This window comes from Cetorhinus maximus, chromosome 17 (genome assembly GCF_964194155.1).
Source record: "Cetorhinus maximus chromosome 17, sCetMax3.hap1.1, whole genome shotgun sequence".
In the NCBI taxonomy this organism is placed as follows: Eukaryota; Metazoa; Chordata; class Chondrichthyes; order Lamniformes; family Cetorhinidae; genus Cetorhinus; species Cetorhinus maximus.
Genome location: NC_135895.1, coordinates 36,436,625 through 36,452,755, shown reverse-complemented (window position 1 = coordinate 36,452,755; position 16,131 = coordinate 36,436,625). Strand labels below are relative to the sequence as shown.

The 16,131-nt window shown below is 40.1% G+C and overlaps 1 protein-coding gene and 1 long non-coding RNA gene across 7 annotated transcripts in view; one reads left to right on the top strand and one right to left on the bottom strand.

The window, feature by feature from the left end:
- rnf220a (ring finger protein 220a) overlaps window positions 1-16,131 on the top strand; it is a 514,999-nt gene that overhangs the window by 348,091 nt on the left and 150,777 nt on the right. For 5 of the 6 annotated variants that reach the window (XM_078560991.1, XM_078560995.1, XM_078560994.1 and 2 more), the window contains exons 5-6: window positions 4,382-4,477; window positions 10,236-10,278. In XM_078560991.1, the coding sequence (XP_078417117.1) occupies window positions 4,382-4,477; window positions 10,236-10,278 (139 nt within the window). Of the gene's footprint in view, window positions 1-4,381; window positions 4,478-9,839; window positions 10,083-10,235; window positions 10,279-16,131 lie in introns of those variants that run through there. The other variant, XM_078560996.1, reaches the window with a different exon arrangement.
- Window positions 4,501-16,131, bottom strand: part of LOC144692317 (uncharacterized) — a 55,801-nt gene continuing 44,170 nt past the window's right edge. The window contains exons 2-3 of the long non-coding RNA XR_013579306.1: window positions 7,565-7,655; window positions 4,501-6,106 (exon numbers count right to left, since the gene is read on the bottom strand). This is a non-coding gene — a long non-coding RNA (uncharacterized LOC144692317). The remainder of the gene's footprint in view (window positions 6,107-7,564; window positions 7,656-16,131) is intronic.

Below are 16,131 nucleotides of genomic sequence, written 5' to 3'. Positions count from 1 at the left end.
TCGCGTTTCCTGTTCTTGCAGGCACTATGAAATCTCCCCATTCAATCTGGAAGGTATACTGTTCCCATTCCAGCAGGATAACAACCAGGACATTTTTGTAATAGCTTAACTCTCAATCATTTATTGTATAGACAAATAAGAAATTTAGTCAACACAGCACCAAATTGTTGGAATTAAGATTGCAAACAATTATTGTAAAACTAGCACTGGTAGAATTAATTCTTCATAGCAAGGGCTTTAATTGGCTTTAATGTAGCTTCTGGTAAGATTTATGAAAATATTCCAGCAGAAGTTTGTAGTAACAAAGTTACAATGCTTCTCATTAATTTTAAGTGGTTGAGAGTCACATTGATTTTCTCCTTAAGTCCAACTTTTATTACCGGAACATGTATTTAAATAAAATAAAAATATTTTTTCCATCTTGAAGGCTGTTCGACACTGTGCATTTTCCTCCATTTGATTGCCAACCTTTTCATAATATGCTACTAATGCCCTTTGCATTATCCAGAAGGAAGTATGATTTATGGGAAGGGGTAGTCACAAGTTGCCGGATGGAAAAGGTTGTTATTGTCCAGCATTCTACACAGCTGAGAAATGAAGGTCATCCAAAGTGAATTGCGCAAGTTCAAGAGACAGGCAACACCTGGGACTCGAACACGTGACCCAGTTGGGAGCAAAACTCTCAACCACGTATTCATGTATATCAGTCATTAATGAACAATCCACGCTCTGTGCTCATCACTAAAATATCTGATTCTCTGGTGTCAGATTGAGCTGTGTATGCCTAGTGAACACCTGATATTGGACATGATAGAAAGGATTTAAAGGCCAAACCAGCTTCTGAATATTAATGATATTTTGCAGTCGGTATCACTATAGGTTGGTAAGTGATCGAGGATTAATATTTTACCACTAGGTGACTGCACTACATTTAGTAAATATATTTTATTTACAAGGCACGTACTAAAGACAAAATTACAGCTGCATAAAATTGTACCAACTGTTCCTCCACTTTCACTCCTTCAGTCCAGTTTTAGGCTTTTGAATGTTCGACTTTGGCGTGAGTGAATACTGTTAATTCCTATACTATTCCAGTGGGGCACGACCCATCAGCTATGTATTCATCTAGCTGAGTACCACAACTGGCAACTCCAACTCTTGGCTCTCATGAAAAATGGAATATGTTTTACAGTGTTGGATGATTGATAGTGTCTCATTTCTGCATTTCAGTTTAAAATAACAGTACTTATCATTAAAAAAGTAAAATGTTGAAATTGTAACAGCTTCCTTTCTGTCATCATCAAATAATTAATTATTCACCCAGAAAAACCCACGACTGTTTGGCATTAAAAGATCTATTATTTGTGACACTCCTATAATACACTACAGCTCGAGAAGGACAGTATTATTTCGTATCAATGGCTCTGCACTATCACTTACGCATGCAAGGGAGGTGTTTGGAAGTGAGCAGCTCCACAGTATTTAAGAATAGTTTATTAAGCTGAACTGTAAGCTGTATGTAGAAGAGGGCTTGAGATTGACATGTTTGGGATTAGTTCGGCCCTACATTTTTCAGAGGTCGTCTCCATGGATCTCGGAGGCTGTGAAATAAATGGGCCTTGCTTTAGCAGCTGGCCAAAAGTATGAAACCAATACATAACGTTTAATTCCACTGTCTGCATAGGGAGAACACAGATTATTCAGTTCTTTGATTAATACAGGAATGAGCTTCTACTTGACTAAAACTATTGTGCTCTATTAATCATTTGACCTCTATTTAGAATAAAAGGTTTTGGAAGGGAAAAGAGAATAATTTACATTACAAAAATACTGTCTCAGTACATCCTGGACATCAGACCAGCCATAGGACTAGAGAAGAAGGAAATGATAAATCAGTGGTTAAAGAAGAAGTCTCCCTGTCGAGACGTCTTTTATAAATTAAACATTTACAAAGAATTAGGATTCCCCTTAGCATACTTTTCTTCCTGTTTGTTTCTGCTGATTAAAATATGTACATATATTTTTGTTTAATTAGTGAGAGTTCACTGGTCTCATGGGGATTGTGGGGTAGAGGCAGCATTTGACAAGGAGCAGCTATTGGGTATGACCATTGCATAAGAAATTAACTATCAGACACTCTGGATTAATATGTTTGGTGAATCCTGGGTTACTGAATAAACCTCTGATGTTGTTAATTCAGCTGTTTCACACTGTCAGCCTTAATACCTCCTCTCCACCAGTTTCCCTTATGATGTCATCATCATTTAAAACAAAATAGTGGATAAATCGACAGCAGAAATAACCAATCAATACTAATTACATTTCTTAGTAATAATTTGTTTTCTTTCATAGTAGATTATGGATGTGTTACCATTTAAATACTAGATGCAGAGATGTGCCAATCCTGTTTCCCATGCCTGAGTTACTGACTCTCTGATTTCACAATGGTTTTATGTGAATGATTGGGAACAGAGTGACAAGGATGATTCTAACACTCGGTGCTATGTAATGAGGATAGACTGACAGAATCTGCCTTGTTGACGTTGGGAAAAAAAAGATATGGCGTGATTCGGGTTTTTAAAATGCCGCAAGGTAGGGATAACGTGGATGCAAGCAGGTTATTTAACTTAAAATTTGATTGTAGGACTAGAGCACACGAGTACAAAATTGACAAGCCTCAAGCAAGACTAGAGATTAGAAAAAATTGCTTTTTCCCCATAGAGTTGTAGATATGTAGAACAGATTCCTATCAAAAGTAGTGAACATTATGTTGATTAAATCCTTTTAAAAAGACCAGGACAAAATATCTAATTGTGAAAGAGATTGAATTTACAATAATATGTATAGGATCAGATAATAACAATTCTTGGAATTGTTATATAATGGGTCATGTTTTCTTGGGACTAACGGAGCAGGTTAGGGCACATGAACGGTAGATGGATATCCTGGAGTTTTGCTCAACAGCCTTTGGACTCAAATAAAGGTTACACTGAATTTTCTTTTCATGGAAATGCTCTGAGTGGTTATTTGCCTCTCACAGCAGATTGAATAACTTGAGAATGCGTAACTGTATAAGTCATTTCTGCCCCGTTGGAAAGAGTGGGCTTAATGGAGCATATGGGCTTTTTCATACATGCTCCTCACTTTTATTATGATTCTCATCCTAAGTGCTTTATTGATATATAATAGACTGCCACTGCAATGTTATTACTTTGTATATGTTAACATAACATTGCATGCAGCTAATGAGTTTGTTTCTGGTATAACTCTGGCCCAAGCCAAGGTTTTCAATGTTACAACACTATTGCCGAGTTACTATTACTGTATTAAACAGAACTGCTGACTCATTTGAATGTACAGTGTAACAGTTGTTCATGTTCTAAGTGTCTGGCACATTAAATGTTGCCCCTTCAGCTTAATTCCAACTGAGGCAAGTTAGAAATGCAACATTTATCCCTTAGTCCTTTCTAGAGAAATCGTACTTATCTCAGTTTCGTTGCAGAATGTATGATAAAACTAATCAAAGTATGAAGGAGTACTTTTACTATGTTAAAAGCACAATATAAATATATATAGAAAATATATATATATATATAAAGCACTTTATATTTAAATGCAAGTTGATTTGTTATACTTCATGTAGTGGCAAACCAAAGGGATGCAAGACTATCCTCTTCAGGGAGTTTCACGTTGCTTCTCTCTGGGTTCTACTTATGGTCTGGATCCCAAGGTTTATTCTACAACTCGATCATCACTACAATGCAGCAACTGCTTTGTCACAATTCTTAGTTAACAGTGTAAGCACACATGTAGTTGAATGTTTTACAATCCATTCAAGCTCTAGAAAGACGCTGTTAAGGTTCACTAACCCTCTGCTGTGATACAGAGTTGCAATATATGAATTTGCCCCCATGATTTTCAATCACACTGGCACTATCAATAAGAAGATGGGTAGAAAGGAAAAAACATTTATGTAGACTAGGGGATAAACTAGGATAGCGAAACATGTATGTTACCTTGGCATTATAACTGATCACCTGAGCGTATTTATAATGGTTGTGATTGCATTGTTTCATTTCTCATGAAAACGCAGAAATATTGGTAGTAAGAAATAAAGAAGAATGACTCTGAGGAAGAGAAGCAGGTAGCCAGCACAGGCTTTCAGTTGGTGAGAAGAGCCTGTGCTCTGATCCACTACCAGGTTTCTGTGGTCCTTGTTGCATCGGTATCTGTGCTCCTTTAACAATATGAATTGTAATCCTATTTCAACAAGATTAATATTTTCCAATGTCTGACATGGGGTTTTTCATATTCACTACTCATGGAATGTTGTATTGCAAATGATGCTTCTTTGATGGATGTTTTTTTTCTCTTTCTGCAGTCTGTTCTGCTATCAGCACCAATTAAAAGGGAAGGGGAATCTCCTACAGCGTCGCCTCTCTCTGCAGATGACACTCATCATTCAGACAGATACCAGGTGGGATTGGGGAAAGAACGGTATCCATTGCCTGTTGTAAGAACCCAGGTGTAAAGTGATTCTTATGCATATGTGGGCAATGTTGCAACTATTTTGATTTTTTTTTAGGGGGAAGAGATGTCACTATCAGGAAATCTTTTTAAAAAGAACCTCATCAACAAGACTGAATTTATATTGTGTGTCACCAATAGGATTCACTTTACAATAATTTAAATGGGAAGTCTCATCATCAAGGCCCATTTTAAGTAAGAATTTTCAGAAGTGTGATCCCTTTTAAAAATCGAAGCCTTACAGTGAGTGATGATGAAAGTAGAAAGTGATCCTGGAGTGAGTCTTCTGGGCAATGACCTCAACATGCAATTATTATTTTTAAAAAAATCAAAATAATGTGATTTGTCCTGAAATGTTGCACAAACTTCATTGTGTCAGTCAAACAGCACCTTTGAAGAATCACTGGTAACAAGTGATTGGTTTGTCATTAAATCAGTCTGAAGGGCATTCTCTTCCACTTTCCAGGAGCTTTTACTTAAAAGTAATAGGCCATTAAAAAATGACAGGGTTTTTATGTGGTAGAATTCCATTATTAGATAAATATATCCTAGCCAAAATGTTTGAGAAATTGTTAATAATGCCATCTCCCCCAAAAAACACAAGTTTCAAGTTGCGTGAGCTCTAGGCAAAGGACATCACATTATCAGCTTCAGTTGCTTGTTTGATCTTTTTTGAAGAGCTGGTGATGGTAACCTTTTTAGAGTTGTGTCTGCAAGAGCATAAGCGTCAATGATCACAGACTCACTCCATGAAAAAAATAGCTGGAAGAGAAACGGGCAGCTCCATGGGATCATTCATTTTGATGCCTCGACATGATGTGCCATGGCACAGTTGGAAATTAATTTGTACTCATGATTTCACTTGTAGTTAGGTTATCAGTTGGCCCGTGCCATCATATGCAAGGGTTGGGGTAAAGTAGTATCCATTACATCAAGCATCCTGTGCTGTTTTGAACCAAATTCTTATGGTTAAACTGATAATAACATTGAGGAGTTGGGAATGGGTTTCCTTGGACACTCCCAGTGGTGGGATCAAAAGCAAAAAAATAAAAGATTCTTTTAACTGAGGAATTGCAGGAATGCTTACACATATCACATTTTTTATGTTTTTTTTTTGTAACTAGTAAAACAATAAAAAAAAATGTTATTCTAATAAAAGCATTATGGAAAAGTCCAATTGAGCTAAAAAGCCCTAATAAGCTTAAGAAAACTAGGTCAATAAAAATAACTATTATAATTAAAACAAAGTGCTTTAACATAGGTTGGCTCTGAACAGCAAATGACCAAAGTTTTCCTGATTTTTAATTATAGCATATAGTTTAAAAACAAACAAAAAATATCTTTAAACGTTTATTTTCCAATTTCTCTTCTAACTCAAAAGCTTTAACTTGTGCTGATATGTTGTTCCTCAGACATCGATAGCTCTGCTTTACCTTGAACAAGCAACCATTCATTTGTTAACTTGGGTGGAGAGTTTTGGCAAGCTATTCAATCACAGGGACCATCATAGTCAAATCTGATTTCAGTTGGAGTTTACACACATACGCTTGAATAATGACCAAAATCGGGTTGATTTATCCTTCCAAAGAAAAAAAGTAATAACAATTAGTGCAAATAACGATGATGATAAAGTGATTATTTTGGTGGGGACAGAAATTGTTCTACTTGTCTAACTTTAGCGTGTCTACAAAATGTATGAACTAAGCACAGAATTATGACATTTTTATCTGAACAGTTTTAACTGTCAAATAAAAATGAGAAAATAAAATGCTTCATCATTTGAGGCATCACTATCACTAAAATAATGTTAATTTTCCTGTTTGATTTGAAAAATAATGATTGTTCAAGTAAATTTAACACACTTTGCCCATTCTTTGCAATTAAAATTTTGAGTAAATGTTTAATCTCTACCCCTTGTGTACAGATTTATTTGTTCCTGTTGCATGTCATGAATGCTTTTAAAAGAAATGAATCAATGTTACTAAGAGATAAAAACAAAAAGCTAAAAGCTACTGCGGATGCTGGTTACTAAGAAGTGTTTTCTCCTTTTGCCATTGCCTAATCTGTGCGAAAACCTGTGTTTAAGAGTCTCCAATCCATGCTGCTGAAAAATGCACAAGGCTATAAGCTTACATTTTTCTTACGTCGAGTGCACATCAGACCCAACTTACCTCAGATCAAATGTTTTAGGTAAAGGTTGGTAGCGCCAAAGCTGAGAGACCCCTAAGTATGTACATGGGTACTGCTGCAGTTTAACCAGCTAGGGCTCATACAGCCTACCAGCACACACATTAGTAAGCTTCCTGCTACTTCACCATTGAACAGCAGCTTAAAAAATTATGTGGAGCTGAGTGAAAAGAATCCCTGCCCCACATATCTACCTCTCCAAGTTCCATTGATGAGCTGGACTGGCTGGTCAATTATCAACTGCCCTGAAGCCTGCCAGGTTTAGCATCAATCTTACTGTGCGTGCCCAAGGATTTAATTTGGTTCCAAACTTCCATTGCTGGACAAAACATCTGGGGGATACCTCAGCACCAAAGAGATCTCACCATGTAGCCATCTTTACCCCAAAGCAACCCCATTTACCCCTGCGATCCCCTCCCCACCCAAAGGAGGACAATCTGCGTAAGCAGAGTAACTTTCTATTGTATTGCCTAATTACAGTAACTTAGAAAGAATGTGATCCTGCAAAATTGTGTTTTTATTTATTTTTGTTATTGCACTTGCCTTCTTCCATGATTGTAAATTCAGCGAAGTGTTAATCTCTTAAAGTCGAATCATTTTGCTTTGCTTTTATTGATGATATATAAAAATATTTGTTGGAGTGCATTGTAAATGTGTAACAGAAATAATAGATGTAATTAATACTGAAATTGTTATTCATCACTGAAATCACACCTTGGGTGAGATTACACTGTTTGAGATATATAGAATGTCACATATATTGCCAATGAAGAAAAATACTCAGTGACAATTCTATTCCAGAACAATCACACATACAACAAGTGAAGAGGGCACTTTGCAGAGCTTATACCTCTGCCACGTTGATAAGTCAATGTTATTACAATTAGGCAGCTCTTCCTCAAGGCTTTTCCCTGCCAGGTTGATGCTGTGTAACCACAAAGCTGAAAAAGAAAATATGTTTTAAAGAGCTTCTGTATCACCGAGGAGGCTTCAGGCCAATCCACAATCTGCTCTGAAAACTCTGCCCACATTTTGACAGCTGTGACAAATTCCACCACAGCAGCTAAGATGATCGACAATATTCCAAATAAAACAACCCGCAGCATTTTAAAAAAAAAAGTCAATTTGCCTTATCCCTCAATGTGAATGGACCCTTATGGAAATTCCAGGATCTGGATCCAGATCTGCATGTTTGCCAAAAACTAATCAGTTCTTCCTTGGGTTGTAGCCTATTTGTGTACCAATTTTAATTGAAATCCATCCTTTAGTTTTTGACAGACAAGCAGACTAACAGTAAAAATATTACCTCCACCTAGGGAGGCAATAATTGGCAAAAGACTAGATGGAAAATGAGTAGAATTTGTTTTGCATGGTGAGTAGTTATTATTTCAGAAAGCCAGCTGGTAAAGGGCAGAAATGAAACTAATCTTCAGACAATTTTCTAAGCATTTATTTACAGAGTTACACATTACAAATATGTATATCTTAACCCAACAACCAGAATTTCAATTTCTTCCATTTTCTAGGGGCACAAGTGAATACCTTAGTTAACGGCCATTGCTTGCTTACCATTAATTACAATTAATACACAATTAACAGTGTGATTTGGAAGGTACTGCTTGAAAGGGTGGTGGAAATAGATTCAATAATAACTTTCAAAAGGAATAGAATTGAAGGGTTTTACGGAAAAATCAGGGGAGTGGGACTCATGGATAGCTCTTTCAAAGGCCAGGCACAGACATGATGGGTTGAATGGCCTCCTTTGGTCCAGTATGCGCTATGATTCTCTTCCTACATAGAGAAAGAAAAAACCTTGTGTGCATGAATTAATTGGTGTTTGAGTATCTCAGCAAGTGAATTATTGGATCCTCACCTCTTCTAATTATAAATAGTTTGGATAATTGACATTCTCCTGTAGTTGATGAAAATGTGTGTTTTACTGTGTTGTGCTATCATTAACCCCTCTCATGCAGAAGGGACAAAATATCTAAGAATCTTCTCTCCATGAGACTCTCTTTCAGCTGTTGTCTTCCATCTCATTTTTGTTTGCTTTTAACAAGTTTTTTTCCCCTTCAGGCTGTTCCAACATGAGTTGACTGAATATATGACCCCCGTATGTTGAAATGTTGCCTAATTGTTCACTATCAGGGAAAAATAATAATTACCTGTTGCTCAGTTGTTACGAAGAAGCCTTAACACCTTCTCAGAGCAACTTGAGATGGTCGCTAAATGTGGCCTTGCCAACATTTTGAGGACAAACAAAAAGGTATTGATGCTTATGGGTATTCTCTCTCTGCACCTATGGGCACATGATGCTGAAGTTGTGATTTTTACAGGTATGCCTGCAAAATAGTTGCAATAATTTATGCCAAATAGTGTATAACATGAAAGCTATTCCCACTCTTGGAATACCACACTGCCATTGTTGTAATTATCCTTCATATTATAGGGCATGATAAGTGCTGCACCCTCTGTTCAACATTACATCATCACAACCTCGCACTTTGCTGGAGTGCCTACCCACAAAAAGATTAATTAAAAAATTAGTATGGTATATGTTGCTATCAAAAATGATTTAGAAAACTTGCAGTCCACTGGAGCAGTGTGGAACATCATCTAAACTTCATCTAAAGTTCCTCAGTTGAATCTTGTAATTTACTCAGATTAATATTAGTTGATGTGTAAAACAAGTTGAAAACGAATTCATCTTTCTTTCCATTTAAAAAAAAGTCACATCATTTTAAAAGCTTATTGCCCACTGACAAATCTGAGCTACCCTTTTACCAATTCCAATGACTGGGTATCAGTACAGTGAAGAATTTTCAACCCAAGGCACTCCTTTAACAAGTTGCAGTGTTTTTTTTCCCACTTATTTCTAAAGCTGATCAAAAATTGATTTTGTTTGCTTCGTGTTTTCAATGCAGAAAATATTCTAAATCAATCCTGTGCAATGATTTGATAAATGAATGATCTGGTACAAAAATCAGCCACTGATTCACGAGAAGCTCTGGTTCGAAAAGCAGACTGCGATGAAATCCAGGCACTTCGCGCTTCAATGCTAGTCTGCTGCCACCTATCGGCCGATGGGCGCACGTGCGCCTCGTACTTTGCACTTTCACCTTTCGCTCTCCGGTCACGTGACCCAGCTGTTTCCAAGGCCTGGTGTAAGCTGAGCAAGATGCCGCCTCTTGGTTTGAATCTAATGACATCCTCTCTGTTTCTGTGATCTGCCCGGATCGGATTATAAAGTTGCAAAGTTCCTAGGTGCTACATTCATGCCAAGTAATATTAACAGGTTATCCCACTTTAATCCTGCTATGGACCCAGCAGTAATGGAGGATACAGAACAGACCAATGGCAAGGAGGAAGTAGGTTTTGTTTACATCCTGTATAGTTAGGCATTGAGAGAATCCACTGCAATCTATCTGCTTCAGGCATATTTTTCACAGATATTCAAACATAATCTGACAGTTTAAGTGCTTCTTGTTTATTTTTCACCTTTCTTTTCTGTTTCTCTTTAGACATTTTTGCGAGTAAGGTCCAACAGGCAAGCAAGGCTGAATGGTAAGGTTATGTTGACTGGTAACGCAACTTTCAAAATATTGATTTGGAAAGAGGGAGGGGGGTGCGGTTGGAATCAAAGTGACACATTTAGGGAAAAAAAAATCCAGATATATGTTTGACAGTGTTTTCCATATTCCTGAACTTTCTGTTTATAAGTGCCTAATAAGCAAACTTATTAAGTAACTTTTTGTCTATTTGTTCTGAGTGGGAGGAAGCGACGCACGACAAATTGCTTTACTAGCACCTAATAACGTATAGTTTCAATATCAACACCTTTTATACATAACATCTCTTCTAACCTTCGTTCTGCTCTTATATTTACTTATATTTATATTTTGTTACTTTTAAACATACGTTCGATAAACAAAATCTTGCATTTAAGTAGCACCTTTGACGTGACGAAATGTCCCAAGGTGCTTCACAGGAACATTAGTAAAGAAAATTTTGACAGCAAATCACAGGAGATATGAGGGTTGATGACCAAAAGTTTGATCAAAAAGGTAGATTTTAAGGAACTTCTTAAAGGATGAAAGTGAGATGGAGAAGTTGTAGGGAGGGAATTCTAATAAATCATGACGTTTCCTTGTAATTATCTCTGCAGCGTGCTCTTGGCATTGATACCTATGCTGTTAACAAGGGCTATCCCAAAACAGAATACAAGCACCATCATCAAACTCTCAGTGCATACTTTAAAATTGCCAAAACAACACCTTGGCTATTATGGAATGATATCAGTGAAATCTCTTCTCAGGATTTAGGTAACAGTTATAAATGAGCTGGGCTTTGCCCTTCTGGTGTATGAGCCTGTTGATTGGATCATTGTTTTATAATCACTCACAGCAACACAGTCTCATTTCTAGTTTTTCTGATGTACCTTCTGTAGTGGGTACTAGGGCTGTGAATTAATTACAGTTACCTTCTGCAGTTTAAGTGTCTCTTAGGGTTTTTTGGAATTCATTGCTTTAACAAGTGAATAAGGCTGCATGCATCATTCACTCCGGTCAGAACAGTCTGAGTCCGTGCTTGCACCCCTGTCATGACCTAAGTAGGTGCCCCTACCCTCCTCTCCTTTGACGACTTGAGTTGGTGCCCCCCTCTCCTGCCACAGCCTGCGTCGGTGCCTACCCCACCCCGTCATGTCCCGAGTCAGTGCCTCCCTCACCACTCCCTCCCCCCACCACCACTGTCACGTCCCGGGTTGGTGCCTCCCCCTCCCCATCCCCCCACCACCCCTGTCATGTCCCAGGTCAGTGCTTCCTCCCCCTACTCCTGCCACGTCCCGAGTCGGCGCCTCCCTCGGCCCTGCCGCGTCCCGGGTCGGCGCCTCCACCGGCCCTGCCGCGTCCCGGGTCGGCGCCTCCACCGGCCCTGCCGCGTCCCGGGTCGGCGCCTCCCTCACCACTCCCCTGCCGCGTCCCGGGTCGGCGCCTCCCTCACCACTCCCCCACCGGCCCTGCCGCGTCCCGGGTCGGCGCCTCCCTCACCACTCCCCCACCGGCCCTGCCGCGTCCCGGGTCGGCGCCTCCCTCACCACTCCCCCACCGGCCCTGCCGCGTCCCGGGTCGGCGCCTCCCTCACCACTCCCCCACCGGCCCTGCCGCGTCCCGGGTCGGCGCCTCCCTCACCACTCCCCCACCGGCCCTGCCGCGTCCCGGGTCGGCGCCTCCCTCACCACTCCCCCACCGGCCCTGCCGCGTCCCGGGTCGGCGCCTCCCTCACCACTCCCCCACCGGCCCTGCCGCGTCCCGGGTCGGCGCCTCCCTCACCACTCCCCCACCGGCCCTGCCGCGTCCCGGGTCGGCGCCTCCCTCACCACTCCCCCACCGGCCCTGCCGCGTCCCGGGTCGGCGCCTCCCTCACCACTCCCCCACCGGCCCTGCCGCGTCCCGGGTCGGCGCCTCCCTCACCACTCCCCCACCGGCCCTGCCGCGTCCCGGGTCGGCGCCTCCCTCACCACTCCCCCACCGGCCCTGCCGCGTCCCGGGTCGGCGCCTCCCTCACCACTCCCCCACCGGCCCTGCCGCGTCCCGGGTCGGCGCCTCCCTCGGCCCTCTGATTAGAGAAGTACCTGAACAAGCTCCATTTATTTTTATATTGCTTTTCCAGGTTTGGAAAAATAGGAATAAAAGGATTTTATAGTCAGGGTTGGTTTTTCTGGATGATGACATCAGCAATATAACAAAACTTGAATGAGTTAGATGTTGTAGTTGTATTTATTAAATATTTGATTTAAATAGTTGTTTGGTAGTACAGAACTTGAGTATTGCAGAAAAAAGAGACACGTTGAAGTTTTTCGTGTTGCACTCATCAGGTTTCTTGCCAAGTGTCCTGATGAGTGCAAGATGAAAAGCTTTGACATGTCTCTTTTTTCTGCAATATTTGATTTAAGCCAGGATTAACAGCTTAAAAGTTTTAATTGTGAGATTTAATTGCTTTGATTTTTTTACTGCCCTCCAACCCTTGTGGCTACTAATCTGTGTGCTTAATGAAGAATTTGAAAGACAGTTTGCTATATTCTTTTATTTACTATATCTGTCCAAGTTTAAATTTCTCATTGAATATTGTGGTCAGATATGTAGAGAATAAGATACCTACACATGAACAGAAAACAGTAAATTCATTGAGAGGTTGAAGCAATATCATAAACTGAACCAATTTGGAGTGGTTAATAACAGGCAATGAAATGTTTTTGATACTTGAAAAGAAACATGAACAGTTTATGTACATTTGTTCTTTAATTTCCTCTGTCAAGTGTTTGATTGTTGAAGTGGTGGTTGGGGGGAGTGGTTGTCAATACTGCAGGCCACTGGACCTTTTACGATTGTTACTGAGAATTGAGGGTGAAGAGCCACATGAAAGAAAAAAAATGAGGCACAAAATCTTCCTGCCAGCTAACATAATGTTGGTTAGTTGACACGATGGGCCAAATGGCCTTTTCTGTGCTGTAAATCTTTCTATGTTTACTCCACTGACACAAACAGCAAAAGCAGCATTGGAATGGAGAAAGAGCAAAGAATTGACAAAGATTGCCCCTTTTGAGTGACACTTAGTTGTAAACAAGACAGCTCTGATTCACGCGGTTTGTTATGATGTACAGGATTCTGCAAGAAGCTTTCATGTAATTGACGTCCATATTGAATGATTATTAATAATTAAACTGCATGTTCCACCTGCAATAATCTGTAGTCGGCTGTTGGAGATAATCCGGTCTGTCTGTTTTATTTAATATATATATTTCCATCATTAACTTTCATTCTCCCCAATTGTAACTATAAAAGTGCTACGTTTTGAACTGGCAAAGTTAAGAATAATGTGAATTTAACTCCACAACTAAACAAATTTCAAATATATTCCAGGTATTGAATTTTTGTTTCATTCATATGCATTTAGTTTCATGTTTCTTCATTCCTCTGTAGATTACCGGAATTAGACAGCACCACCGCCAACACCCACCTCCCCGCACCTTCCCCCCCCCATCAAAATCAGGATAACTGTCACTGCTCTACCAGTGTAATGGAATTGCAGAATGCTGCATAAAAAAGGCTGGGAGGTTAAGGGTTGCAGGAAATTTGCAAAAGCCTCTGTAGGAAGCACCCTGCACAGTGCTGTGGAGTGGAAGAAGTGTACTTGCAAACTTATTTGGGGTCATTCATGACTTCATCTCAGCAGTCAGTTTGCAAGTAGTGTACCCATATTACCCAGATGTCCTGTATTACTTGAAGAATGAGGTAATACAGGGAAGCGTGAGTTGATGTGGGAACCTACTGTTTCCCAACAGTTCAATCCTTGGAAGAGTGTAGGAGAGAGTGAGACGAGTGGAATCTTCTCAGAAAATGCATTTTCCTGGTACTGAAACTACCTGAATGGAGCTGAATAGTAAAAGGCTGTCTTTGAATTGATTTATAGGGCAGAATTTAAATATTGTGATGGGGGTCTCGCCTGCTGGCTGGAGAACCAGCGGAAACCCAAAATTGCCTCTTATTTGGAAGCCTGTCAGTGTTAAGTGTTCCTCAGGCACTTAAGTGGCTAGCGTCAGTATCCCCTGGATTAAGGATCCTAGGGGCAGAAATCAGAGATCATAGGCTGTTAGCTCTCCATTGCCATCAGTGCCACTGGGAGTGGTGGCAGCAGCCAGTAATGTACTCACCAGAGGCCCAGGATCAACGAGGGATCCCAGGCCAAAAGTGAGTGAGGGTGCTAAGGGAGGGAGGTCACTTTCACTGTGCCCACTCCACACCCCCCACCCACCCCATTGGTGGGTTTGTCGATCAGGCACTAAGTGGAAGCCTGCAAGCTAACTTGACGTGGTTTGCTTTTCGGGCTTCCAGTGTGGTGACATGCCTGCCTGCCTGCACCTGGTTGAATACCAGCGGCTGTGGATTGAGGCCCTTAAGTCAGCATTTATTGCCCACTTATTGGCCTCAATTAGCATCTGGGAAGAACGTCCACAAACCTTTTCACCCCGGACTTAATCAGGCGGAAGTGAAAAGGTAGTGGGGTCCCCAGCCCACACCCTCCGGCCCAATTAAATGCCCCCCCCCCCCCCCCCCCCCCCCCAGCCTCCAAGCTCACTGCCCGTCATTAAATTCTGCCCATAGTTGCTGTGCCTGTTAGAAGGATTTCATTTTGGGTACCAGAGTATTTGCAAAAAGTAACTCAATATATATATATCATGCTGGAACGTGCTTTATGTTTTAAATGGTGATTTTATAAGTAAGTTCTAGCTTTTTAATATCTTCTTTAGCAAAATGAGCATAGAGCAGTCTTGGAACTGAAGCTCAGAATCAATACTAGTGCAGATATTAAATTTGGCTGTGTTTTTAACTACAAATCATATGTAATAATATATAGAAATGTGTTATTTTCTTAAACATTTTCAGTAATGCTCTGTAATTAATCTCACAGCATGAGTGTTGTTATAAGTCAATGATACAGAATTGACTGGATTTCTTAGCAATTTTGACAGGAAGTGGTAACATTAAAATGAACTTGATCATGAAGAATATCCCACCAGATAAGATTAAAACAATATAGTTTGAAAAATAGGAAATGCCCTATAATGATTACATAATATACTAACACAGTGGCTGAAGCCTGTTATGAGGTATGTGGTAACATAATCAAGGGCACAGTTGATGTCAAGACAATGAAGCAGGAATGGTTCATTAATCTCATTTTAACCTGTGTTGCATCATTGAAAGGTCTCTGGCCAGTAAGTGTATTGAATAAAATCAAAATACATTAGTTGCTGGAAATCTGAAATAAAAAAGTGAAAAAGCAGGAAGCACTCAGCAGATCAGGTGGCATCTTCAGAGAGAGGAAGGTAAGGTTAATGTCTCATGCATGGTTATTAATCTAAAATACTAACCTCTCTCCACAGATGCTGCCTGACTTGCTGAGTGTTTCAAGCATTTTCTGTGTTAATTTCAGTTTATGGAATAGTTGTATTTCCTGCCCATTTTGAGTGTTTTGGCTGATTGTGCCCAATGGCAGACTTATCCCATTGAGTTATATGATTTAAGCTGAAGTGCTATTGCATTGTTTTCGTTTGATGAAGCAGTCACTGAAAACAACACAAGTGCCACCTCCACCTTTGCATTATTCAGTTGGATCATTGGTTGCAGGAAAATTGTGTGGCTCTGATCTTCATTCTATAATGTGAAACAGAAACGCTAAGGAGAATTACCTAAATTTCTTTTCATTCTGAGATGGTTTTCACTTTAAACAGGCAGACTTTTGTAAAGGTCTGGGCTGTCAACGTGAAGTGCATTTTCCTTTATGTACCCAAGTGCATACTTTATATTCATTAGATCTTGGAAACATCCCTCTTCAAAGTATATGCCCTACTGCAAC